General features: G+C 42.8%; 1 protein-coding gene across 2 annotated transcripts in view; it reads right to left on the bottom strand.

The window, feature by feature from the left end:
• TOM1L1 (target of myb1 like 1 membrane trafficking protein) overlaps positions 1–23,011 on the bottom strand; it is a 54,895-nt gene extending 31,884 nt beyond the window's left edge. Inside the window, exons 1-7 of one of the 2 annotated variants that reach the window (XM_047759352.1) lie at positions 22,866–23,011; positions 20,513–20,597; positions 17,912–17,990; positions 11,051–11,200; positions 10,045–10,170; positions 8,630–8,731; positions 7,037–7,153 (exon numbers count right to left, since the gene is read on the bottom strand). In XM_047759352.1, the coding sequence (XP_047615308.1) occupies positions 7,037–7,153; positions 8,630–8,731; positions 10,045–10,170; positions 11,051–11,200; positions 17,912–17,990; positions 20,513–20,597; positions 22,866–22,923 (717 nt within the window). In that variant the 5' untranslated portion in view covers positions 22,924–23,011. Of the gene's footprint in view, positions 1–7,036; positions 7,154–8,629; positions 8,732–10,044; positions 10,171–11,050; positions 11,201–17,911; positions 17,991–20,512; positions 20,598–21,181; positions 21,273–22,865 lie in introns of those variants that run through there. The other variant, XM_047759353.1, reaches the window with a different exon arrangement.
• Positions 23,012–27,976: the final 4,965 nt, after the last annotated feature.

Raw genomic sequence — 27,976 nt, 5'->3', positions numbered from 1 at the left:
AAATACAGTACATCCATACGATGGAATATTGGGCCATAAAAGATACTACAACAACCTGGAAAACATTATAGTAAGTGAAAGAACATATTCTATGATTCCATGTATATGAAGTCTCCAGGATAGGTAAATCCATGGAAACATAAAAGATACTACAACAACCTGGAAAACATTATAGTAAGTGAAAGAACATATTCTATGATTCCATGTATATGAAGTCTCCAGGATAGGTAAATCCATGGAAACATAAAAGATACTACAACAACCTGGAAAACATTATAGTAAGTGAAAGAACATATTCTATGATTCCATGTATATGAAGTCTCCAGGATAGGTAAATCCATGGAAACAGAAAGCAGAAAAGCGGTTGCCTGGGAACTGGGCAAAGGCAGGAAGGAGAAAAGCTGCTTAATGGGTATAAGGTTTCCTTTGGGGATGACGAAAATGTTCTAGAACTCAGTGAAGGAAATGGTTGCGCTGTGAATGTGAATGCCACTAAACTATATACTTTAAAGTGATTAATTTTATGTTATATGAATTTTGCAATTAAAGAAAAAAACAAATCTATACAGTTCTTGGTTTCCAGCATAGCACTGTCCTCAATATCCTGAAAACCTTTCTGATCACAAAATACCTAAAAATGTTGGATACAACAGAAAAATATTTTAATTAAAAAAAAGAAAAATATTTTAATATGCATGCATTTTAATATTTAATACAAAAAACCAAATAGGATCCAAAGATATGAGGGGCAATAGAGGCACAAGGGTTCAGAAGGTACCAATCTGCCAATCTCTAATAACCCCGAAAGGCAGGAGGCAAACAAGGTGCTGAGACGGATCAAAGACCCCCACTTGCAGCTGGGACCTCTGAATGGCTACCTATACATAAAATATCTTATATATATAAATATATATCTTTGCCTCCATTTTTGACAGAGCTCCTAAATCCCTTGGAATTTCTTGGGTGACAGGGAGTATTTTGTTCTGATGAGGCAACTCTCTCTTCTTCTTTTTTCTCTTTTTAGGGCAGCACTTGAGGCACATGGAATTTCCCAGGCTAGAGGTCAAATCAGAGCTGTAGCCACCAGCCTACACCACAGCCGCAGCAACATGAGATCTGAGCTGCGTCTGTGACCTACACCACAGCTCACGGCAATGCCAGATCCTTTAACCCACTGAGCAAGGCCAGGGATCGAACCTGCATCCTCATGGATACTAGTTGGGGTTGTTACTGCTGAGCCACATGGGAACTCCTGATGTGGCACCTCTTGATGGGCTCCTAGATAGGGGCTGGTCACAGCAAAGACCAGGACATGATTAGAACTTGGAACTCTTAGTTCCACCCTCCATCCTCTGGAGAGAGAGAGGGACTAGAGATTAATTGACCTTGTCTACTTGATGAAGTCTCCATAAAAGTCCATAAACAGGAGTTCCCGCCATGGCGCAGTGGTTAACGAATCTGACTAGGAACCATGAGGTTGCAGGTTCGATCCCTGGCCTTGGTCAGTGGGTTAACGATCCGGCGTTGCGGTGAGCTGTGGTGTGGGTCGCAGACGCGGCTTGGATCCCGTGTTGCTGTAGCTCTGGCGTAGGCTGGTGGCTACAGCTCCGATTCGACCCCTAGCCTGGGAACCTCCATATGCCGCAGGAGCGGCCTAAGAAATGGCAAAAGAAAATTAAAAAAAAAAAAAAAGTCCATAAACCTCGGGGTTCAGAGGGCTTCCAGGTTGGTGAACACATCCATGTTCTTAGAGGGTAGTGCACCCCAACTCCCTAGAGATAGAAGCTTCTGTGTTTGGGTCTCCTCCAGACCTCACCCTTCGCACCTCTTCATATGCACCCTATCATATAACACTTTATAACAGCATTTATAATAAACCAGTAAATACGCGTCTCCTTGAGTTCTGTGAGCCATTCACGCAAATTATGAAACCTGAGGTTGTGGGAACTCCTAGTTTATAGTCTTCTGTCAGAAGTATGGGAGACCCTAACTTGCAATGGGCATGTGAAGTAGGACGGTTTTGTGGGACCAAGCCATTAACCTGTGGGATCCAGTGCTAACTCAGGGTAGTTAGTGTCAGAATTGAACTGAATTGTAAGACACCCAGCTGACACTGAAGAAAAGGTCAGTGTGAGCAAAAAAAAAAAACCCACCCCACACATATTTGGTATCATAAGTGCTGGTTGTGAGCAGTACAAAAATTTTCATTTTGCTAAATATAAGTTATTAAGTTAGAGAAAGGAGCTCAGCCCCCCAAAGGAAAGTGGTGAGAATGGAGTTTAGTCTCAGTTTTGGAGGAAAAGAAGGGAAACGTGGAAAGAAATTCCTGGGAATTCTAACAGCCTTACTCTCTCATCGTCTCCAGGGATGAAACTTCCTGCCTTCAAAACCAAAAATCCCTAGTGAGTGCTTGTCCTTTTTCTCCGACTGCTTAGGCCCCAGGTTCTTTTGGAAACCGCGAGCTATTTCAAGTCCTTTTCCCCTGCTTCTATTGGTGACACTGGAAGTTCCCCGCTCCTAAAGTTAGGCTCTGGGGCAGCAGAGGATATGGTTGCTTCATCTCCATGTGAGTGCACAAGACCCATCCAATCTCACTCTGATTCTGAGGTTAGTATGGGCTTCTTCCGAGGAGAGTCACACTGGAAGCGACTCTTTCCCCTGGGTGGGGCTGTGTGTACCTCAGCTGGCAGATCCCACCTACATTATCCCACACTGAATATCCTCCCTCTTCTGGTCCCCTGATGGTCTGTCTAGGTTCTCCTGTAATCCTTGGAATGTATTTTATTTTCACATTGTCTGTCATTTCAAAGGGATTTGGAGAAGACGAGGTAAATTATTTTAACAGGCTAAAAAAGTGGTTATTAGCCAATTTGGGGGAAAAAAGTGTCTGTTTCCCAACTCTCACAGTGGATTTCAGACCCTTTGAGCTCTTCTTTAGAGATATACTGCTCCCCCCAGAGCCTGATGATCACTAGGCTGCTGCTGAAGCCTCCAAAAGTCCCTGGGGTTACATGGCGAAGCCAAGGAGCTAGCATTACCTAGGGGTCCTAACTCCATCGATCTGAATAGTTTAGACAGTTGTGAGAAAATCTTTGAAAAATTAGAAACGAAAGAATTACTTTAGGATCTGCAATCATACTCCTGGCCATATATCCAGAGAAAACCTTAACTCAAAAAGATACATACACCTCAGTGTTCAATGCAGCACTATTCACAATAGCCAAGACATGGAAGCAACCTACATGTCTAGTGACAGAGGAATGGATAAAGAAGATGTGGCTGTCACACACACACACACACACACACTGAAATATTGTGCCATGAAAAAAAGAATGAAAGAATGTGATTTGCAGCGACAAAGGTGAACCTAGAGATTATCATACTAAGTGAAGTAAGCCAGACAGGGAAAGACAATTTCATGTGTTATCATTTGTTTGGAATCTAAAAAAATAAAGACACAAAATGAATTCATTTACAAAACGAAAACAGACCCACAGACATAGAAAACAAATTTATGGTTACCAAAGGAGAAGGGGAGGGGAGGAACCAATTAGGAGGCTGGGATTAACATATACACACCACTATGTATAAAATAGACAACAGCGGTCTACCATACACCACAGGAAACTATACTCAATATTTTATAATAACCTATAAGGGAAAAGAATCTGAAAAATACCTGCATCATTGTGCTGCACACCTGAAACTAACACAATATTGGAAATCAACTATATTTCAATTTAAAAAAAAGAATTACTTTCTTCCTCCACAGTCTTTGTTGGTTTCGTTTTTAGATCTTTGAATGAAAATAGGTTCCGTGTCCTCTATTTCCAAAGATTTCATCGCATTAGTCTAGATATTAGGCTATCTAATATATATAATAAGGAATATACATTTGGTCTTCATCCCTAGATTCCTAGCACAGAGCTTCTAAAACCCTTGGAATTCCTGAGTAGCAAGGGTGAGAGGAGCATCTTTTGTTGTTTATAATAAGCCCCTTTCAATCTAGCCTGAGTTTATGCTAATGAGATGATTCTCAGAGGATAGGGGCTGGCTGCCAGAGGAACCAGCCCTGTGACCAGAGTTTAAACTTTCAACCCTACACCCCCCACCCTCAACCCCCAGCCCCCACAAACTCCAGGAAGGGGAGGTGGCTGGAGACTGAGTTAATCACCAATGGCTAACGATCAAATAAATCATGCCTCTCTCTACAAAACCCTAAATTATGGGGTTCAGAGAGCTTCTGGGTAGTGAACACACCCAGGTGCTGGGAGGGTGGAGAGCTCCAACTCCACAGGCACAGAAGCCCCTGTCTATACCTCCTCATCTGGCTGCTCATTGGTATCCTTTATAATGAACTGGGAATAATAAGGAAAGTGTTCCCCTGGACTCTGTGAGCCGTTCTAGCAAATTACTGAACCCGAGGAGGGGGTCATGGGAACCGCCAATTTGATTTATAGCCAAAATGGGACAGAAGTGTGGGTAACCTGGGGACCCTCTGCTTGTAAGGGTGCCAGACATAAGGGCAGTCTTGCGGAACTAAGCTCTTCATCTGTGGGGTCTGTGCTATCTCTGTGTAGTTAGTGCCGGAATTTTTTAATGTGAGGAAAAAAATTCAGACCTGGTGTCAGAAGTATTGTGAGTAGAGAAACAGTTTTCTTTTATGAGATTATTTCGATTACAAGAAAAAGTTCAAATACGTGTCAAAAGAATTTGAGAAAACAGCACTCTCCACAACAGATTTTAATGTGTTACTAACAAAAAGCCTAGAGAGAAAAAGTTACACATTCAATAGGCTCCGTAAACAAATGGATTTGAGGCCAGAACCATTTAACTCCAACTGGCCAAGGGTAGTATTCTAAAGGTGACTCACAGCCCAAGTCTCTTTATTATTCCAGGCAACACACAGCCCTAAGCTTTGGCATCCAAACAGCAACCAGCAAGTCCATTATTATCCTTGCAACAAATTCAACCAAATAGCTGCACCCAAAGACTCTAATACCAAAAGCCATTTCAAATGGCATCAAATAAGACCGGATTCACATATTTAAATGGGATGTTTCAGTGTACATTTTACTGAAGGATTGACTGTATGCCACAGATGGAAGAAAACATGAGAAAGGTCCTATCACTTCACTTGAGACCATGTGTAACTAGAAATACTACTGTGTCCATTCTCGTAAAGTATTATCTGCCACGTAGACTTTTACTCTGATATTTAACTTTTTAAATTTTAGTTTAACATGCTTGTTAACATCACGAGTCACAAAAGTTATACCCGTAAATGTCTTTAGGTGTGGATTTTTCAAAAGGGATTATGTAGGTACTTTAATGATTAATTTTCTGGAGTTCCCATCCTGGCACAGCAGAAATGAGTCCAACTAGGAACCATGAGGCTGTGGGTTCAATCCCTGGGCTTGCTCAGTGGGTTAAGGATCCAGCATTGCTATGAGCTGTGGTGTAGGTCACAGATGCGGCTCGGATCCCACAGTGCTGTGGCTGTGGTGTAGGCCAGCAGCTACAGCTCCAATTTGACCCCTCGCCAGGGAACTTCCATAAGACATAGGTGTGGCCCTAAAAAGAAAAAAAATAAAAAAGGTAACCTACAAATGGGCGAAAATACCTGCAATCAGTGCAACTGACAAGGGATTAATTTACAAAATATAAACAGTTCATACAACTCAATAACAACAAACCAAAGAGCTCAATCAAAAAATGGGCAGAGGGAGTTCCCTTCCTGGCACAGTGGAAATGAATCCAACTAGTATCCATGAGGATGTGGATTCAATCCTTGGCTTTGCTCAGTGGGTCCGGCATTGCCATGAGCTGTGATGTAGGTCACAGAAGTGGCTCGGATCTGGTGCGGTTGTGGCTGTGGCCTGCACATGTAGCTCCAATTCAATCCCTGGTCTGGGAACTTCCATATGCCATGGGTACACCTATGAAAAGCGAAGGAAAAAAAAAAAAAAAAGGACAGAAAACCTAAAAATATATTTTTCCAAAGACTTACAGATAGCCAATAGGCACATGAAAAGATGCTCAACACTGCTACTTATTAGAGAAATGCAAATCAAAACTACAATGCAGTATTCACCTCACACTGGTCAGAATGACCATCAAAAAACTACAAATAATAAATGCTGGGAGAGGGTTCCCCTCCTACACTGTTGGTGGGAATGTAAATTGGTGCAACTGCTATATAAAACAGTATGGAGGCTCCTTAAAAAACTAAAAATAGAGCTATCCTACAGTCCAGCAATCCCACTGCTGGGCAAGTATCTGGAAAAGAAAGATAAAAACTCTAGGAGTTCCCATCGTGGCACAGTCACATCCTGGAAATGAATGTGACTAGAAACCACGAGGTTGTGGGTTCGATCCCTGGCTCTGCTCAGTGGGTTAAGGATCCGGCGTTGCCATGAGCTGTGGTGTAGGTCACAGATGTGGCTCAGACACTGCATTGCTGTTGCTGTGGTGTAAGCTGGTAACTGCAGCTCTGATTCAACTCCTAGCCTGGGAACCTCCATGTGCTACGAGTATGGCTCTAAAAAGTGGGAGAAAAAAAAGAAAGACAAAAACTCTAACTCAAAAAGATATACGCACCCCAATGTTCACTGTAACACTATTTACAATAGCCAAGATATGTATGCAATCTAAGTCTCCACTGAGAGATGAAAGAAGATGTGGTGTATATATACAATGGAATATTATCCAGCCATGAAAAGGAATAAAATAATGCCATCTAAAGCAACATGGATGGACCTAGAGATTATCATACAAAGTGAAGTCAGTTAGAGAAAGATAAATGTTATATGATACAATTTATGTGTGGAATCTAAAAATTAATACAAATGAATTTATTTGCAGATCAGAAACGGACTCACAGCCACAGAAAACAAAGTGGTGGCTACAGCTCCAATTAGACCCCTAGCCTGGGAACCTCCATATGCCACAGGTGTGGCCCTAAGAAGAAAAAAAAAAAGAGAGAGAATAACTTTAAGAGACACTGTGACTGATTATCCCCGAAATCATACCACACCTGCAGAAGCTCTATGTCTTCACGGTTTTCAGAACCAGGAATGTTCTCCATTAATATGGCAGACATCACTTTCACATTCATTTTCACCATATCTAATTCACTATGCAATTTTCCAATCTGTAGAGAGCAAGATAATCACCAGTGAGTGTGACACAAAGAATGGCTACCTTGCATCCTGCCCCCAGGGGACCTTAGCTGGAAGAAAAAACACTTTTGTAAAATTTCATATTTTCAAATTTATGTAAATACATACAGAATTATTTCACAAACGTACAATCTATTACCTTCTAAAAGGTCTGGAGCTCTCTTGTAATAAATTTAAAAATATGATCTGGGCAAGTTAATGAAGGGATAAAGTCATATTAGAACCATTATGAAGAAGGAAGAGGGCAACCCTATCAGGAATTTGGACAAAATGTTAGTCTGGGTTTCTTAGAAACAAATAGGGGAGAAAAGTGTATTTTATAGTCCCATGGTCTTAGAGAAGGAAGAATCAAGAAAGAAACACTTTTTGCCTTTCTGGATTAAATTCTAAGAGGAATTAATCAATGAGTTTTTATATAATACTGAATAATAATATAAAGTCTTAAATGATAGTTCCTTTATAGTAGGGAAGAAATGAGCTTCACTTAATAATTATTTTTCTAGGGAGTTCCCATCATGAACCTGACTAGCATCCATGAGGATTCAGGTTCAATTCTTGGTTAAGGATCTGGCATTGCCATGAGCTGTGATGTCTTCCAACAGCTACAGCTCCGATTAGACCCCTAGCCTGAGAACTTCCTTATGCCACAGGTGCAGCCCTAAAAAGCAAAAAAATAATAATAATAATTATTGTTATTATCTATCTAAACCTTTGATAAACAGATATAAGAAGTAAATAAAATCCACTTGGCACAATGAATATTAGTAATAAGACTCCCACTCACTGAGCTCTCTGAAATGACATATGGACAGTCCTATTGAGAGCAACATGAATCAGCTGGTTGACACAAGATCCATTCTACAGCCAAGCCTCCCCAAGCCACAAAAGGCCCTAGATGAGCACAACTATTAAAAGCTCAGGCTTTAGAATGAGGCAGAATCCCTGGGATGAATTCCACTTAGAAATGAACCATGAGGGGAGTTCCCGTCGTGGCGCAGTGGTTAACGAATCCGACTAGAAACCATGAGGTTGCGGGTTCGGTCCCTGTCCTTGCTCAGTGGGTTAACGATCCGGCGTTGCCGTGAGCTGTGGTGTAAGTTGCAGACGCGGCTCGGATCCCGCGTTGCTGTGGCTCTGGCGTAGGCCGGTGGCTACAGCTCCGATTCAACCCCTAGCCTGGGAACCTCCATATGCCGCGGGAGCGGCCCAAGAAATAGCAACAACAAGAACAACAACAACAACAACAAAAAAGACAAAAAAAGACAAAAAAAAAGAAATGAACCATGAAAACTTACATAGCATCACTAAGCTTTCATTCCCTCCTCTGTAAAATGAGGCTAAAATACACCTCCACTTTATAATGTGGTTAAGAAGAAAAAAAAAAAACTACACATAAAGTGCTTAGAACTTAAAAAAAGTGATCAATAAATATAATCATTGCTTATTACCTGTTCTGGGACCAATGTAATGGTGGCGTTCTTAGGAACTACACAAGAAAGAGCAGGTGCAGTAGGAACAGATGGTGGTGGATTTGGTGAGATCTGAGCAGTCTGTCAACATGAAATTTAGAAATATTATTATTTGAATTAACTTGGCCACCCCAATCCCACTTTTTCCATTAAGATGACCCAATCACTAGGGAAAGTTAGCCCTTAGGACAAAGCCTCCACAAAGATCAGACTTTTGATATACACCAGAATTGGTTTTTCTACCAAGGCAGGATTCACCAATCCACAGAAGTAAAGAACTACTGTTTTTGCATTATGGAAATTATAGGAAATTAGGAGCTTAATTATAACCAGCCACTCAAAGTGTTTTAAATTTAAAACCTTGAAAGTTACTTACAAACCTGAGAATGAATACATGTGAACATGGAGAAAGTCTCCCATGGGTATGGAATTTTTTTGTATTATTTTACTTCCCTATTTATTTATTTATTTATTTTTATTTTTTAATTTTTATTTGTTGGCCATCCTTAATAAGCCCACAAATAACAAATGCTAGAGGGGGTGTGGAGAAAAGGGAACCCTCCTGCACTGCTGGTAGGAATGTAAGCTGGTACAACCACTATGGAGAACAGTATGGAGGTACCTTAGAAATCTATACATAGAACTACCATGTGACCCTATTTATTTTTTTAATTACTTAATGAATTTTATTACATTTATAGGTACACAACAATCATCACAACCAAATTTTACAGCATTTCCACCCCAAACCCTCAGCACACACCCCCACCCTCCAAGTTTTTCAAAGTCTGTGAGTCAGTATCTGTTCTGCAAAGTTCATTGTGTCCTTTCTTAGGTACAGTATTAATAAACAAATGTATTATATGACTACCTACAGTAGAGACCCCTGCCTGTCCAGCACCAATTCTTTCTTTTGAAAACTCCCCATCTTCTGTTCCACCTATATGATTTTCATATGGAGCCACCACGTTCTTGTATGACCACAGTGAGTTTGTGCAGAAATGGAAAAATCAACCCAGGTTGATTCACTGAGTCCCCTTTCTGAGTTTTTGAGCTTGGAATCTGAAAAAAGCTAAGGCTATAATATGAAAATTTGGGAATTACGTTGTCTACCACATGAAAAAACCTAGTCTCCAATGAGGGAGACGAATGAAGCTGATGATCAAGGGGAAACAGACAAGTAACAGGCATGTGAATGCTTGGTTCTCTGTTGTTCCAAAGACAGAGCTAACATTACCCTCGTGGCTTAGTTACTCCATGAGATACCACAGTGCCCTTCTAGTAAATTAATCTTTTAGCTTGAGCAAGGTGGAGCTAGGGTTGTCCCTCTCAATGAAAAAACACCCACGTACTACACTGTCTTACTCTATGCAGGTCAAAAAAAGGTCTCCCACCTCTTGTCTGGCTGTTTCAGCCTCTGCCTGTGACAGAGGAAACTGAACACCTTTCTTGAGGAGGTCCAGGTACACTTCTTTTACTTCACTCACATCCACTCCTCCTGGGAAACCCTGTGACCAAGTCTGAATTCAAGAGATGGAAAGTTCCAGAGTTAAAAGAGCAGCAAAACAAAACACAGTTCTTAACCTAATGACAGAAAATGAGAGACTCATAAATATGTACCTTACTCAGGAAGAGAAAGCTACTTTTGAATGCCATAGGCAAAATGTACATTTTTAGAGACTAGAATATATACATATATATATATATTTTTTGGTCTTTTTAGGGCTGCACCCGTGGCATATGGAGGTTCCCAGGCTAGGGGTCCAATATGAACTGCAGCTGCAGGCCCACATCACAGCCACAGCAGTGTGGGTTCCAAGCCATGTCTGTGGCCTATACCACAGCTCATGGCAACACCGGATCCTTAACCCACTGAGTAAGGCCAGGGATTGAACCCGAGTCCTCATGGATGCTTGTTGGGTTCGCTAACTGCTGAGCCACAACGGGAACTCCCAGAATAATATATTTTTAATCATCAATTACCTTAACAATTTACTGAATATATTTAAAATATATATATATTTAAAATATACATACACATATATATCTAATATATAATTTTTGATATAAATTATATATTGAAATATACATTAAATATATAAATATATATTAAAATAATGTATTTTTAATCATCAGACAATATGCAAAATGAACATACACTATTTTTCCTACCTGACACAGATAAAATAGGAACTGAGAGACAGGTACGGAAAAAGACTATAAATTCTTCAGGAAAAGAAAAGCCACTCTCCAATGCCAAGAAATTATTATCACATGGAAAACAAAATAGTAGAAACACTCTGGGGCTCAATCCCAGGCTTGTAAAGGATCGCTGAATGAACTGGGCGTCAGATAATTAAATTTCTAATTACCATCCCATAAGGTATATAACAGACTTACCTTAATGAAACTCAAAATTCTATTCTGAATGTCTACTGGCAAGGTGTATCTGGGATTCAGCAGCTTAGCTAGGCTATCTTTAACAAATTCCTTCTTCACAATCAGAGACTGGAAACGCGGACCACAATTCTGCACACACATGTCAATAAGCTAAAGAGAAAAATAAAACATTTCATCTCTTTGGCAAAACCACCTCCTAAATATAAGGTAAAAATTGCTAAGTAATGATTTCCCCAGCATTCTCATTAATAAATATAATGTACTGTCTACTAAAATACATGGAAAAACGTAGGTTCTGGGTTGTGAAGAAGTGTAAGACATAATATAACTGCTTAGCAGATAGCCTTGTTGGGGAGCCAGGACACAATTATAGAGAACGAGTAACAATGTGATGGAGTAAATGCCAAGGGCCAAAGGGGAGGTGCCAATGAAGCATGTGGGCTCTAGACAAGGCAACATCTGTCCTAGTTTTTCCAGCAAAGTCCTGGTGAATGCCTGTCATCCTGGCTTTATTAATAATGATACTTCCTTTCACTCTCAAATATGTCCTTATGTGGGTGATAAATACATGGTGACTGAGCTGTGACAATGTCAGGCTAGGGGATCTTAAAACTTTTGGAAAAGGGTGGACCTAAGCTGGGATTTGAAAAGGAGTCAGGAAAAAAGTAGAAATGAGTATGGAGAAATACTCTGAAAAGGTAAATGGTATAAATATACGACCCGGTGACAAAGCATGTGAGTTATTAGGAGGAAAATAGTCACTCCAGTTTGTAGAGGCTTCCTTACAAATGAGGGACACTGGGGAATGGGGTGGATGAAGTCTGGAGGGGCTTCATGCAGACTGTAGAGAAATTTGTGTGGCAATGTAAAGAATTTGGACATTATCTTGAGGGACTAAGAAGCCACTGGAGGGTTCTTACTAGTTGGTCACCAGCACACCTCTATTCTGAACTTGAGAGAAAAGTTAGTGAGTGCAAAGTACTCTGATGAGGTTTTCAGGCAGGGCTCCACAATGGGAACTGGAGGGCAAAAGACCCTAGAATGATGAAGAAACCCAGCAGGGACCCACTTGTACAGCCTAATGTGAAAGGCCTCAACTAGGGTACAAGGAAAGGAAAGACATGAGAACTGTGAAGGGAGAACTTGCAACAACTGGGTGTCTGCTGAAAGAGGATGGCTGAAGGTTAAGGTTGGATTGATGGCACCTTGGATGGAAATTTGGAAGTGTACGGAATAGTGTGACTGGTCTAAGGTCAAAATAATGGGTTGATATTTAGATACTTTGAGATTACAAGTCCTGTGGACTGAATGTCTGTGTCCCTCCCAAGTTCATACATTAAAGCTCCTAATCCCTAATGTGAATTAGGTCAGGAGAGTGGAGTCCTCATGAATGAGGTTAGTGCCCTTATAAGAAGGTCAAGGCAAGATAATCTCTGCCTTGGCCACATGAGGATAAATGAGAGAGGACCAAAGGGTGGGCTCTCATCAGACACTGAGTCTGCCAGCACTTTGACCTGACTTAAGAGTCTCCAGGAATGTGAGAAACTGGCTGTCTGCTGTTTAAGCCACCTAGGCTATGGTATTGTTGTTACAGCAGCTCATGATGACTAAGACAAAAAGGATGGTAAGACAGTCAGGTAGAAATTTTTTTTTGCTGAGAGCTGTACATGCACAGTTACAGTTCAGAAGAGAGCTAGTCCAAAAGTGAGTAATGAAGGCTGCCTAGGATAAACAGAGAGGAGGAGGGGACAAGGGGGTTCACTCATTAAGCCAGAATAAAACTCCATAAAGGCAACTGAATGCAGAAACTGATGCATAAAATAAAGAGAACATAACGTTGGCAAAGTCAAAAGAGGTAAGAGTTTCCACGAGGATGGAGCGTCAAGTGGTTAAGAATATGGATTGAGAAAAATTCAGCTCAATCTGAGTATCAGTCTTAGCTCAATCTCAATCTTGTTGATTAGTGGGGTCCTCAGTCACCTGGAAAAAAAGATTTTCAATAAAACAATATGAGCAGAATCCTGGCTAAGGAAGAATGAGCTGATACTGAAGAACTGTATGAAGAAAGTGGATTTCTAAAAGTGATCTAAAAACAAAATCTCTACTTCCCATGATACCACCTTCTCAGTCTAAGGAGGTCACAAGAACTGCAATGTGATCAGGCTACATACAATCATTTCTGCAGAAAAGACACCCTGAAAATTAATTTTACACCATGCTCTGTACTGTGCCACTTAAATGGCAGTACAAAAAGAAGGTATGAAAGCTGTACTTTTAAAGGCAATGTGGCTAAGAAAGCAACCATAAAATACAAAAGCTGAGCATGTGTAGCTTTGTGAAACACAGAGAACCTTTAAGGCAAAGGAAAATAAAAACAGAATCCAAAACATACTAAGATGAATCTATTTTAATGCAAGTTGTTTAGAGAGAGACAATTTGAAAAGTTGAATAACAAATGACTTTGTTTGATATATTATTACGAGGGCTTTTTAATCAGGTGAAATGCTGAGAGAAAAAGCGCCTCCAGTTCAATGGGAATTTATAGAAATAGTTCATGCAACTGATTATGCAGCCTTAGGCAATATAACTTCGCCTCCGAGTCTCATTTTTCCCTAATGGTGAAATGAATGCTAAATATTCCACAAACCCCTTTTTATGTTTGGAGCACCAAGATTTCATGATAGTGGATAAACATTCTCAAGAGGTTACCCGCACAAAATCAAAGAGTCAACATGAAATGCTCAGAATGTTAACATCTGGAGATGGCAAATCAGGCGCTCTGTGTTTTCCCACTGGCATCTAGAATGTCAGCCCCGATCACTTCTATGCCATCATCACCTCTCCCATTATGTCACCAAGTACCTTTTTCACACCCCAGCCCACTTAACTAAGCCAATAAAACTTACTGTGGCAAATTGGAAAAATTAAATACCTTGTTTTTGCACATTTTGAAATTGGGCTTTGACGCAATTTATGTGTTCACACATAACCTGTATTTGCAAACAGGACAACCAACAAACCATCACCTGAAGCAGGACAGAGAACCTAGGCACCAAGCAACTGAAAGGCTGAAGAGGATGCCAACTTCAGGCTTCACAAATCTCCTTTGGCACCTGGCCCACAAATCACTAATCCTGACTAAGCCTCAGGATCTTCATCTGCAAAATGATCATAATGCCTTCCTCCATCGACCTGCTGGAAGGCTTAAGTGAAATATAATGTCTATGAAGAGCCCAACACATAGCAGGTAGGACCCTAATAAACAGTAAGTACTGTGATCATCTGCTTCCATGGATAATTTCCCATCAAGAAAGAATGTATTGGAGTTCCCGTCGTGGCGCAGTGGTTAATGAATCCAACTGGGAACCATGAGGTTGCAGGTTCGATCCCTGGTCTTGCTCAGTGGGTTAATGATCTGGCATTGCCGTGAGCTGTGGTGTAGTTCGCAGACATGGCTCGGATCCTGTGTTGCTGTGGCTCTGGAGTAGGCCGGCGTCTACAGCTCCAATTAGACCCCTAGCCTAGGAATCTCCATATGCAGCGGAAGCGGCCCTAGAAAAGGCAAAAAAAAACAAAAACAAAAAATAAAAAGAATGTATTGATGAACTGATATAAGTATTCTTTTCAGAAATGCTGAGGGAAAAAAGAGCTACATGGTAGTTTTATTTCTCACAATAAATTTCTAAACCAAGCACAGTAAACCAGGTTTTGGCATCATCTGGAGCTGAAGACCATGCCAACATACAGCCACCTTAGGGGATGAACTCACTTTACAACTTCCAAGAGGAATAAACATATTTCACACTAATTCTGAAGCCCCCACAGCTCATCACCTAGCAGGTACTCCAATTAATTAACTGATTCCCAGGAACCTATTGAACCACCTTCCTTTTGACAATAATAGTATCTTGCTTAGACTTATTCCAATTGACTCATTCAAGCAAAGCCTTGCCTCTGGCTAAGAGTTATAAAGCCTGGTAACAAAATGCTTTTAAAAATAAAACAAAACTACTGGCTTCTTGACAAAACTGCACCATCAAGTGATGGCAGGAAATCCCATCAAAGACCTTATCAAGGCTAACAAGTCTGCAGAGAACCCAAGTGACAGAAAATATAAAGGACATTATAATTGACTTTGACAGGCTCTCATCACTTCATAGTAATCAAATGAAAACGTAATATATGAGGATTCATTTTTAAAGAGTTTATCAGTAAACATAATTGCCTTTGACAGACATTGGATAATGCCTTCTGTGACTAATTTCCCTCAGAATTAAGTCTGACTTAAGTTAATATTCAAGTCAGTTCTGAAGCCTTAAACACACCACTACAAGGCAGTGAGTGGTCTGACATGAGGTGACTGGACCACTGAATATACAGCTTGGTCAGATCTGCATGGAGCTATCAAGAGTTAAAGGCCTATTTAAAGAAAATCCAAGAAGTACGTACCTGAATGAACTAGGCCCCTAACAATGAGGGGTTGTTCTGCCCCTCAACCTGTGACTCTTCATCCTTACTGTGGCACAGGTTTTAGATTCACTGGTTCTCACATAAAAATAAAATCATGAGGTGAAGAATGCACAGTTACCTGAGGTGGAACAAGCAATGGGCACAGGCAGCTAGCTGGGAGCAAGGCTTGAGAGGTCACGCTATCTGAAGGACAGAGTGGAAACCCAAAGAGAGATGAAGGGCTAAAAGAGACAACACTCCGGAATAAGCCAACTTCCTGAGGGCAGAGTCCTGGTTCATCCCCGGAAGGAAAGAGGAAGATAAGGGAAAAGAAGCAACCACTGAAACGTCAAGTAGGCTACAACGGTGAGAGAGACAAACGAGTTGCACAGAGCAAAGAACTGTAAGAAGGTGAAATACCAAATGCCAAAATATAGGAAGTGGTATAAGTTCATCTTCCACCCTTAGGTTTCTCAGTCAATTCTTCTTTCAGCAACCTTGAGAGATCCTAGATCCACTTCTTTCCAGGGCACAGCTACATATCTTTCTTTCCCAACTCTACAGAACATTTTTTTTTTTTGGTCTTTTTGCTATTTCCTGGGCCGCTCCTGCGACATACGGAGGTTCCCAGGCTAGGGGTCCAGTCGGAACTGTAGCCACCGGCCTTCACCAGAGCCACAGCAACGCCGGATTGTTAACCCACTGAGCAAGGGCAGGGACCGAACCCGCAACCTCATGGTTCCTAGTCGGATTCGTTAACCACTGCGCCACGACGGCAACTCCTACAGAACATTTTATTAGCCCTCTAGTCTTCCTGGATACTAGGAAAGCGGTATGGGGGCTGAAGGACATGAAATCATGAGTCAGTCAACACCTGATACACTTATGTACGAGGTCCTACACCAAGTACAAAGGGGTAGAACACAGAAATGACACACAGTGGTCTGTTGTTTCAAGGGGCCTGATTTGCTCTGAGAAGGAAGGTGGTATAGGGCAAGGGCATGGAATTTAGAATCTGAGAAATGGGTTGAAATCTTGCCTATGCTCCTTAAATCTTGAAGGGGAAAAAAAAAAAATCACATAACCTCACTAAATCTCAGTTTCCTCATCTATGAAATGGAGTCAATAATACAACGTTTTCACTGGTTTGTTGAGAATATCAACCAAGTACTAGGCAGAGGTTTATTTCCATCATCGACCCATTGCTCTGATATTGCTACTGAAATGCCTTATCTTTCTTAAGTTCCTCCACTCCATGACCTCCCTGAGGAGGATGCTATGGAAAAGGACAGAGGAGAGGTCAAAAAAAGGTGAAGGACGGCTATCCCTCTAAAACTACATGCAGGGAGTTCCCTGGAGGCTCAGCGAGTTAAGATTCTGGTATTGTCACTGCAGCAGCCAGAGTCGCTGCTGTGGCACAGGTTCGATCCACGGCCCAGAAACTTCTGCATCCACATGCCACAGGCATAGCTGATTGATAGATAGATAGATAGATAGATAGATAAGTAAAACTGTATTCAGCCCCAACTTCGAGGGTGTCTTCAGTGACAGTATCATTAAGACTGTTCATTTCTTCTCATTCAGTTGCTCATAAGCAAGATGTGATTAACTTCTTTTCCCTATGAAGCTAGAAAATGGGGGCTGTGCTCACCTCTGCTCCACAGCCCTTTGGATGAAGACCCCCAAATGCCCTAAGAGCAGTGTGATACTGGCCGATTAGTGCCATAACCACGTGTAGCTTGGGGCTAGACTGAGGTCAGCAAAGGCATGCAAAAGAAACTAGAACGCCACACAGCTGGCGGGGCTTGCAAAACATCCTGAAGTAAAAGGAGCAACTCACCAAGGGACTGAAGAGGGTCACATGGCCCAGGCTGGCGGGGATAAGGGGAATGTGTCAAACAAATGACCATGCCCAAATCAAGAGATAAGGTGCACAGGAGAGTTGTTCCAATCAACAAAGAACATTCTGCAAATTATTCCAAGCAGCAGAACTTGGCTGAACCCTAATGAGCTGCCAGCACCTCAGAATTCCCAGAGGTGTTCAAGTGAGATAGAAAGCTGACGGGAGGCAATCTTCAAGCTTACATTCTTCCCATGTGTAACGCGTACACAAACTTCTAGATCAATTCAATACCACGTTTTTCATTACTATGTCCCATCTCCTGACCAGGAAAAACTGATTTTTCCAGGAACACTCTCTTCCTGCAAAATTAAATTGCTATTACAATCAATGAAACTCCCTTAATTCTGCAATTCTCAATAAATGAACAGTTTTAATCAATACTGTAAATAACTTTTTGCCAACCTGTTAATTATCTTAGAATACTTGTATCTTTTTTACCCCAAATTAGAAATGTGACTACAGCTTGGGACATCCTAGAGTCTTAATTATTAACGTCAAAAAATACTTACTGACAAGGTAAGCTGGATTTCTTTATGATTGTAGTTTTTGGAAATCCTTTTCTTCAAAGCTCTTACTGCATCTTTTGGCCTATGGTAATGAATATAGTAAAATCATCAACAGAGGCGTTGCTGAAAGCAAGCAGTCTCTGAAAAGCAATATGCAGAGTGGCTTTTTATGGAAAGAGGAATGGCTCAGGAGACAACCAAGACCTTGGATCTGCTATGTGACCCTGGGCAGAAGACAACTTTTCACACCTGCTTCCTCACATATCTATGCAGACAATAATACCACTTACCTCTTTGTAAGACTCAAATAACATCTTCAGATGGTCATTACCCAGAAAGCACTACATGTGAAACGCATTCATACCCCTATCAATTACAGGAAATGTAATTTCCAAAAATATTACCTATTTTCATTATTAGTATTTCCTAAGCACCCTATAGGCAATGGAATGTCAGAGCTAAGAATAACTAGGCCAGCTTCTGATAGTCCACAATTTTATGTTACAAAAGGAAGAACCACGTATAAGGAGAGGGTCCAAATTTTCTTTAAGACAATCAAAAGGTAAAAACTTTCAATTAGAAGTACTGGGGATATAATGTACAACATGGTGACTATAGTTAATACTGTTGTATGGTATATCTAAAAGTTGCCGAGAGGAGTTCCCGTCATGGTGCAGTGGTTAACGAATCCGACTAGGAACCATGAGGTTGAGGGTTCGATCCCTGGCCTTGCTCAGTGGGTTAGGGATCCGGCGTTGCCGTGAGCTGTGGTGTAGGTTGCAGATGCGGCTTGGATCCTGCGTTGCTGTGGCTCTGGCCTAGCCCGGCGGCTACAACTCTGATTAGACCCCTAGCCTGGGAACCTCCATATGCTGCAGCAGCGGCCCTAGAAAAGGCAAAAAGACAAAAAAAAAATTAAGAATAATGTCGTGGGGTTTTTTTTTTTTTTTTTTTTACTTTTTAGGGCTGTACCTGCAACATACAGAGGTTCCCATGCTAGGGGTCTATCAGAGCTATAGCTGCTGGCCTACACCACAGCCACAGCAATGCAGGATCCTAACTGTGTCTGCAACCTACACCACAGCTCACAGCAACACCAGATCCTTAACCCCCTGAGCGAGGCCAGGGATTGAACCCACAACCTCACAGTTTCTAGTCTGATTCAATTCCACTGTGCCACAATGAGAACTCCAAGTATAATGTTTTTTTTTCATCAACATAAACTAATACAATCTCTTCTGCTGTTATTACTTTAACATGCACAGAAAAATTAAGAGAATTGTATCCCTTACAACAACTTGTAGTAATTCAGACGAAATCATGAAACAGTTGGCTTTCCTTTTTCTTTCTTTTTTTTTTTTGGCCACACTCACGGCATATGGAAGTTCCCAGGCCAGGGATCCAACTCAAGCCACAGCAGTGACCTGAGCCACAGCAATGACAACACCAGATTCTAAACCCACTGAGCCACCAGGGAACTCTAAAAATTGGCCTTCTTAACAACTGTTTTCTAAACTTCAAATCTCTATAAAGCGCAAAAAGTGTAACAGGAGTTCCCGTCGTGGCTCAGCGGAAATGAATCTGACTAGCTTCCATGAGGACACAGGTTTGATCCCTGGCCTCACTCAGTGGGTTAAGGATCTGGCGTTGCCATGAGCTGTGGTATAGGTCGCCGACAAGGCTCAGATCTGGTGTTGCTGTCTGTGGCTGTAGTGCAGGCCAGCAGCTATAGTTCTGATTCGACCCCTAACCTAGGAACCTCCATATGCCCAAAGTGTGGCCCTAAAAAACACAACAAACAAACAAACAAACAAAGAGAAAAAGTGTAACAAAAGATACCACATCATTTAAGAACTCAGCATGAACATGGGTGAGTCAGCATTTGAAAGCAAAGAAACTGTCTCGTGACAGGCAGAGAAAACAACTGCTAAATTATTTCCTGGTTGATAACAACAACTGCATAGATACAGGTCACCACCAGTTCACCAGCTTCAGGAATTCCTGTTGTGGCTCAGTGGATATGAATCTGACTGGTATCCATCAGGACGCAGGTTCAATCCCTGGCCTTGCTCAGTGGGTTGGGTATCCAGCAGTGCCATGAGCTGTGGTGTTGGTCACAGACACAGCTCGGATCTGGTGTTGCTGTGGCTGTGGTGTAGGGTGGCAGCTGAGGCTCTAATTCAACCCCTAGCCTGGGAATTTCCATATACTGAGTGCTCGGCTCTAAAAAAAGCAAAAACAAAGAAAAAAAAAAAAGGAGTTCACCAGTTTCCTGAAAGTATTTTTCAGTCATAGTAACATAAAACACTGGCAATCAGAGCAGGAAGAATTCCTAAAGAAAGAAACAGTATCTCCCTCTCTCCTTAACAAAGAATTTGAGCCTCAAAGACATAAAATTTGAAACTATTAAGGAAAAGACAAAGAGGAGAAAAATTATAATGGATTCTCAGATATTCTACATGCTGACATGTCTTCAAAAGGCAGTGGGTGCTTAAAACTCAAACACTCTTTAAACAAGTAAGCCAAAGTTTGCAAGAGAAAAATGAACTGTAGTTTCAATGCCTCTTATGACAGGCAAATACATGAACCACACACTATACTTACCCATCGTGGGTAGTGTTAATTATGTCACAGATGTGCATGAACTGGCCCCAATCTTCAGTCTGAACCCCAGCAAATGTAGCCTTTTCTGCAGAGAAAAAGCTGTTGTGTTGAGTCTGAGCTAAAACAGAACAAAACATGCCTGATCTTCCTGAAAAAATCTGGAGTTTGGTAGCAAGTACCAGAAAGGGCCCAGAGATTTTTTTTTTCTTTCTTTCTTTCTTTCTTCCCCTGATCAATTCCCAGCAATTCAAGAATCAGTCAAAATCCAGATTCGTAGTGCTGCTGTTGCAACAACAATGAGTGACCTATTAATAAAGGCTACAGGGCCAGGACAGCCCAGCTAAAACTAAAATTCCATCTTCCTGACTATCCTTCAGAGAAGGATAGCCAGGTACAAGGTGAAGTGCATAATGCTAAGTATTTTATTTTATGCAATTTCATTCAACCCACAGTTAAGAGATGATGAAACAGAAGTTCAGAGAGAGTAAGGAAATTACCCAAGGCTACATAGCCAGTACAAGGTAGAATTAACATTCAAATCTAGGCAGTTTGATGCCAGTTTTTGTTTGCTTTTTAAAAGTCAGTTATTCCTCTTGGGGGAAGGTGTTGAGACAAAGAGAGACCTATTGAAACCGAATGTACAAGGCCATACCCAGCACCTGTACTCACCAAAACTGCACCTACAAGATTTAAATGCTCCTGTAGCTGGGACCACCATCATTAAAAAATCAAGTGTCTTTTCCCTCCTTAGACATTGTCCTAAGAATGCAAAATGCCACCTGGGAAGGATAACAAAACACTCAACCTAAATGAGCTTAACATCTTTCCTACAAGAAAGGAGAATATGCCTTAGCATGAAAACATGAGGCCCTAAGGTGAATGAAGTGAAAGTTAAAAAGGATATGAAGAGGATAAAGGATTGGCTGGGAGATCCCCAAAGCTCAGCCTGCTTCCCATCTAGGAGAAGCACTATTTGAATCTGGCACTCAATGGACAAAGTTTACAACCTTGTGTTGTTTAGTCACCTATTGCTGTTCTGCCAGATTCCTTGCTCCTCATTCTGTGTTCTTCCTCCTACTTTCCCATCCTGCTGGAAAACTCCTATTCACTCTTCAAAAGCTGTGGCAGAGTTATGTTCTCCCTTTCCATAAGTTCTGGGTGTTTACATCTCTCTTCTATTGCAAAGATACTCTATCACAGTCACTACAAATGGCGTGCATCTTTTCTACATGATTGCGTGTTCCCTGATGGGTGAGACCAGGTCTAACTTTTGCTTGGTCTAGGTCTAGCACACAGCTGGCAATGTTCAAAGCCTTAAAGAATAAATCAGCCTATGAAGACGCAGTCCGGAACCGTTTCTGTTTAGGGCTCATTTTAATATCCAATAGGGATAGAACCAGCAGCAACTGTTTAGAAAGCATTTTCTCCTCTATGATAGTTCCACTCCATCCACTTCCAAAGGTGTGAGAACTAAGATTCAGGTTGAGCCGTGTGTTCTTGTCAGCAGTTAGCAGTTAACTGAGCTGCAGTCCCAACAGTCCAAATCTGAGCCTCCTTAGGATAACTGCTAGGTTCTCATGATTTCCTCACCTCACTAAGCTCCTGACGTGATCATGACTTGCTTGGCATCTATAAGCATTAGTTCCACACCCGGTTCCCAAGGGAGGCCTCCGAGATGAGGGAGAAGGGAGCAGGTGTTGGTAAACAATCCAGGCACTGACTCTGGCTTCCGAGTACGTCATTCTGAGCAAGCCCCTGGAGAGGGAAAGGTGTCAGGCAGACACCTGCATGGCCCCTAGTGGCCTGGAAAGGCCCCTTGTGACCCCAGCGCTCACCTGGCTCCCACTTCCTTCACTCCAGCGCTAAGCATTTTCACTCTTTGTTTCTGCCCAAAAGTAACTCAAGTTGTAAGGGTTTGGAAGCTAGAGGGAAGCGAGGTCACTGCACTTAGCCTCCTGGAACTTTAAAAACAAACATGACAATCCTGGGCCCTCCGGTGGACGCACTTTTTGACGAGATTCCCCTGGCCCAGAAGTTGACGCGCCCCGGTAGAGGCCCAGCCACGCCACACCTGGATCCCTGAAGTCCACCTGTCCGCTTCCACACACCCCCACGCCGGGACGCACTGACAGGAGAGAAGTAAGGAGGTGAGCAAGAGGGGTTCGAAAGAGATTAACTGGAGACAGGTGTCTGGCGGGGCGGGAAGAGCGCGGGGCCTGAGAAAGTTGCGGGGGCGGGGAGGGGAGGCCGCGTAGGAGGAGTTGGTTGCACTCGTACCCGCGCGATTCTCCGCTGCCGGGAATGGAATGAGCGCCAAGGGTCCCCGGCCCAAAACCTCAGGGGTCCCGCTTACCTATGAGCTGGCCCACGGAGGTCGCGTACGGGTCCCGATGACTCTTCCCGAACGCCATGGTAGCTCGGGGAGCCAGCCCCGGCCTCCGCCGCAGTCGCTCCCGTCGCTCCTGACTCCACCCGCCCCTCCCTGGCTCCTCCCTCCGGGCCGCGCTTCCAGGCCGCTGTGGGGTGGCCGGCTCCCGGCTGGGTCCCGCGGGGCGGGGACCCGGGGGCGTGGGCGCCGGAGGAGGCGGGAACCGCAGGGAGCAGGCGCCCGCGCACCTGCCACGCTCCAGGGGGGGAACCCACCGAGAGCCGCAGCCTGGGGCGGAGGGACCCGGGCGCGGATCCTGCCGCCCACGTGGCGAGGCGCTGCTCTCTGCGCCTCCCGCTCCCAGGGTTAGAGACGGAAATACAGGGTTAACACACGTCTGAGGTTACTGTGAGCGTTAACCACGTAAACCGCTTAGGTCAGTGTCTGGCACCCACAAAATAAATATTTAACCACTGAGCGAATCGAGTAACTAGAACTACTTACCCCATCCTCCCGACTCATTTACCCGCCCCAGAGATTGGGGGAGGAAGGTGTGTCCCTTGCTCTTTAAAGCTGCAGGTGATGGACAGGAGGCGGGACCGGCTTCAATTGAGAGACCTCCCGGGAGCCGGCGTCCTAGGTCTCGCCCCCATTTCCTGAGGGACGTCGGGGCGCCGCCAAGGAGCTCTTGTTTCTTCCAAGGAGCTGTTTTCCGGTGAAACTGAGAAGAGTGGGGCTTTCCTTCTGGCTAGGAGAGTTTGGCCTTAGGACTGCTTTGGAATGTAAATCCGAGCTGGAGAAATTCTACCTCTTTCCAGCTGCCTTTTCAGAAGAAGAATTTATTTCCTTTTCTTGTGCATTCGATTAACATTTGATTAGCGTTGATAACAATCTCCCTCGAAGCCAGAGCCTGCCTGAAAGTGGGGTGTCTCCAAGGTGATGGCAGTTAGCTTAAGATGAGCTTCCAGTGCCTTCAGATCTTGCTTTCTGTGGTCAACTTAGGCCCAGTTCTACAAGCTCTTCTTGGATCCTGGGAATGGGAACACGAGAGCTTGATATAGCTTATGTCCTTAGTCATATATTTTGAAACAGGGAGTTTCCTGGTGGCTCAGTGATTTAGGGACCTTGCGTTGTCGCTGGTGTGGCCCTGGTTTCTGTTGTGGTGTGGGATTCGATTCCTAGCCAAAAAAAAAGGCAAAAATAAAATTAGAAATCAAACCAATTACATTGTGTGCCAAGGCTCTAACTTGGTTTGTGTGTGTGTGTGTGTTTGTCGTCTTTTTGCCTTTTTGTAGGGCCGCTTCTCTCGGCATATGGAGGTTCCCAGGCTAGGGGTCTAATCGGAGTTGTAGCCACCAGCCTATGCCAGAGCCACAGCAACTCGGGATCCAAGTTGAGTCTGTGACCTACACCACAGCTCATGGCAACGCTGGATCCTTAACCCACTGAGCAAGGCCAGGGATCGAACCTGCAACCTCATGGTTCCTAGTCGGATTTGTTAACCACTGCGCCACGGCAGGAACTCCTCTAACTTGGTTTTTTTTTTTTGCTCTAATTATGTTATTTCAAATTTTCCTTGTCCTATGTAAGCTGATACCTGGGATTCTAAAATCTAGAATGAGAAGTTCCTGTTGTGACTCAGTGATTAATGAACCCAACTAGTATCCATGAGGTTGCAGGTTCCATCCCTGGCCTTGCTCAGTGGGTTAAGGATCCAGCATTGCTGTGAGCTGTGGTGAGGTCAAGACATGGCACAGATCCGGTGTTGCTGTTGCTATGGTGTAGGCTGGTGGCTACAGCAGTTCAACCTCTAGCCTGGGAATTTCCATATGCTGCCGGTGCCACCATAGAAAGACAAAGGACAAAAAAATAACATCTAGAATGAAACATTTTTGTTGTAATAGTATTTCTCCTGCCTGTAACTAGTAGTCTCCACCTGCTTGTCCAGGATGAGTAACTACTTCAAATGGTGCCACTTTCTTAGTCATCACTACAAGTTTCTGCTGACACTGTTGAAAACCTTCTGTGACCTCACCAACCTAATCTCTATTTCACATTACATATGGACTCTTGTATTTCACTCTCTGAATCCTACAATCAAGCAACCTTGACGAGAAAGTCACTTTCAGCTTGGGCTGCTGTTGGCGTTAGTGGCCTTCCACCAGCGAATGAGAACTAAGAAGGAACTAGCAAGGAATCAACATAGAGTGATTTTCTAAAAACTTGGTATTTTTTTATAATTTTTTTTTTCCCACTGTACAGCAAGGGGATCAAGTTATCCTCACATGTATACATTTTCCCCCCACCCTTTGTTCTGTTGCAATATAAGTATCTAGACATAGTTCTCAATGCTACAAAACTTGCTATTTTTTACATGAAAGGTTTTTCTACTCTCTTGTGTTATGGAACTGGGGCACTGAGAACAAGAGAAACAGCATTGGGGGGCGTGTGTAGGACATTATGTTTGGGTAAATAGAACCAGGTTGATGGGTATTATCAGAAGCTCTTTTCGCCCTATGTGTCCACAAGGGTGTGGTGTTGCAGCCTTCTTTCTGTGTTCTGTCACGATCTCCATGATTCCCCAAACTCTCGGGGGTGAATGTCAACCCAGCCAACGTTAGTATGGTCTGGAAGTAGGATAGAATTCACAGCTAAGGTAAGGTCAGACAAGGGGCAGAATCCCAGAAAGAAACAGGGGTAAAATTTCTGATACCAGAAGCTATATCTCACCATAATTTCAATTCTAACAGTTATTTATATACTAAGTCATAATGATAGGCAGAAGCAAAGAAAATAACCTTTCTTTTAAATACCCATGAGGGAGTTCCCATTGTGGCACACAGCGGAAATGAATCCGGGTAGTATCCATGAGGATGCATGTTCAATCCCTGGCCTTGCTCAGTGGGTTAAGGATCCAGCATTGCTGTGGCTGTGGTGTAGGAATTCCCATTGTGGCACAGTGGAAACAAATCCGACTAGGAACCATGAGGTTGCAGGTTTGATCCCTGACCTCGCTCAGTGGGTTAAGGATCTGGCGTTGCCATGAACTGTGGTGTAGGTTGCAGACGTGGCTCGGATCTGGCGTTGCTATGGCTGTGGCATAGGCTGGCAGCTGTAGCTCTGCTTCAACCGCAGCCTGGGAACCTCCATGTGCAGCAGGTGTGGCTCTAAAAAAAAGTTGTTTTTTTTTTTTAAAAAGGCAATAAATAAAATAAATAAATACACTTAAGTGCCTGGAACTGGAAATCTCTTAATATAGTCTTGCTAAGCCCGAGACAAGTAGTGTGTACCCCATTTTCACAAACATGTAAAACATGCATATACTTTTGCCACTAGGTGAATCTGTCGAACATGCTATATTACTTTTTTTAAGGATCTGTTTAGTTCAAAGTGAGACCTCTTAGTACTGGTGAATGACTTAAGCTTAAGAACAAAGGCCTAAAGGTCAGCTTAAGAACAAAGGTCAGCTGAATGAGGACTTAATGTGTTGGTCTAGGCATGGGGACCTGTGCAGATTGGCACACCATTTGCACAGCATGATATGTCCTCTTAAGAATAAAAGAGGAGCCTCATGGCCCCCAGGGGTTTATGAGGGGTCGTTAGCTGGATATACATTAGCAAGGAGAACCGAGGTGCGAGCCTAGGCTTACGGGGTTGCTGCAGATAGGCAAGCCCTCTGCAGAAGCACAATAGTGATTCTCTAGATGTTATGCATAGATAGCTGATGCCAAGCTTCCTCAAATGCCTAAAGGTCAGAGTAAAAGCTTAATCAGCAACAGGCTATGTGACTTTTAAAATAACTTAAAAAAAAAACCCTATATCCTGCACCTACAACCCCCTTCTCACTTGACTTAATCCTAGAGAACGCAATAAAAGCAGTGTGGTTTCTTAAGGTGGCGCTCTTGGTCCCTGAGACCTTGAGTCCCCCAGTTCCCACCTTTACTTAAGATAAATGTCTCTGTGTCTTGTTTTATGTTAACTTTTTCCCTTAAGTTTCACAGCACCCATTCTTCAGCCATCCTTCTGAGCTGGTCTCGGCAGGGGTCGTCATGTCTGCCACAGGGATTCAAGAATGCTGGCTCATATTCTCTGTGCTATGACTATAAGCTAGGTGTGCTCTAAATACATTATACACATTCTCTTGTTTAATCCCATTATAATTCTATGAAACCAGTACTATCATTACTCCGTTTTACAGATTAGAAAAACCAAAGTTATTTTTCACAGTTACTTTGCTGGTGAAGGACTGTCTGATTCCAGTGGCTGTGAGTTTAAACCTACACATACTTATAGGTAGACCCCTAAATGGTAGATGGTACCCTCTACTTTTTAAAAGGTGGGTCAGGGGAGTTCCCATTGTGGTGCAGTGGTTAATGAATCCAAATAGGAACCATGAGGTTGCAGGTTTGATCCCTGGCCTTGCTTGGTGGGTTAAGGATCTGACATTGCTGTGAGCTGTGGTGTAAGTCACAGACGTGGCTCGGATCCCGCGTTGCTGTGGCTCTGGTGTAGGCTGGTGGCTACAGCTCTGATTAGACCCCTAGCCTGGGAACCTCCATATGCCAAAAATGTGGCCCTAGTAAAGACAAAAAAATAAAAAATAAAAATAAATAAAAAAATAAAAGGTGGGTCAGGAGTTCCCATCATGGCTCAGTGGTAGATGAACCAGACTAGCATCCATGAGGACATGGGTTTGATCCCTGGTCTTGCTCAGTGGGTTAAAGATCCAGTGTTGCTGTGAGTTGTGGTGGAGGCCGCATCTCTGATTTGACCCCCCAGCCTGGGAATTTCCCTATGCTGCAAGTGTGGCCCTAGAAAGACAAAAAATAAAATAAAATAAGAAGTGGGTTCAAGGGAGTGGTACCTGGTGAATGAGGTGACCCAACGTGGCAAATACACACATCTGGAAACAAAGCTGGCTCATCATCAGGCTTTATGCAGCCAGGAGTCTTTTTTCATCTCTTTTGATTCTGTTCTTACTGCCAAACTTTTTAGATTGTCAGATCTGGATATGGCCTCAGAAATCACATAATCTCTACCCTACATTTTTAGATGAAGAAAATTGATAACCAGAGAAGGGAAGTGACAAGGACGTT

The sequence above is a fragment of the Phacochoerus africanus genome, chromosome 14 (assembly GCF_016906955.1).
Source record: "Phacochoerus africanus isolate WHEZ1 chromosome 14, ROS_Pafr_v1, whole genome shotgun sequence".
Lineage (NCBI taxonomy): Eukaryota > Metazoa > Chordata > Mammalia > Artiodactyla > Suidae > Phacochoerus > Phacochoerus africanus.
This window is presented reverse-complemented; position numbering and strand designations above follow the sequence as displayed.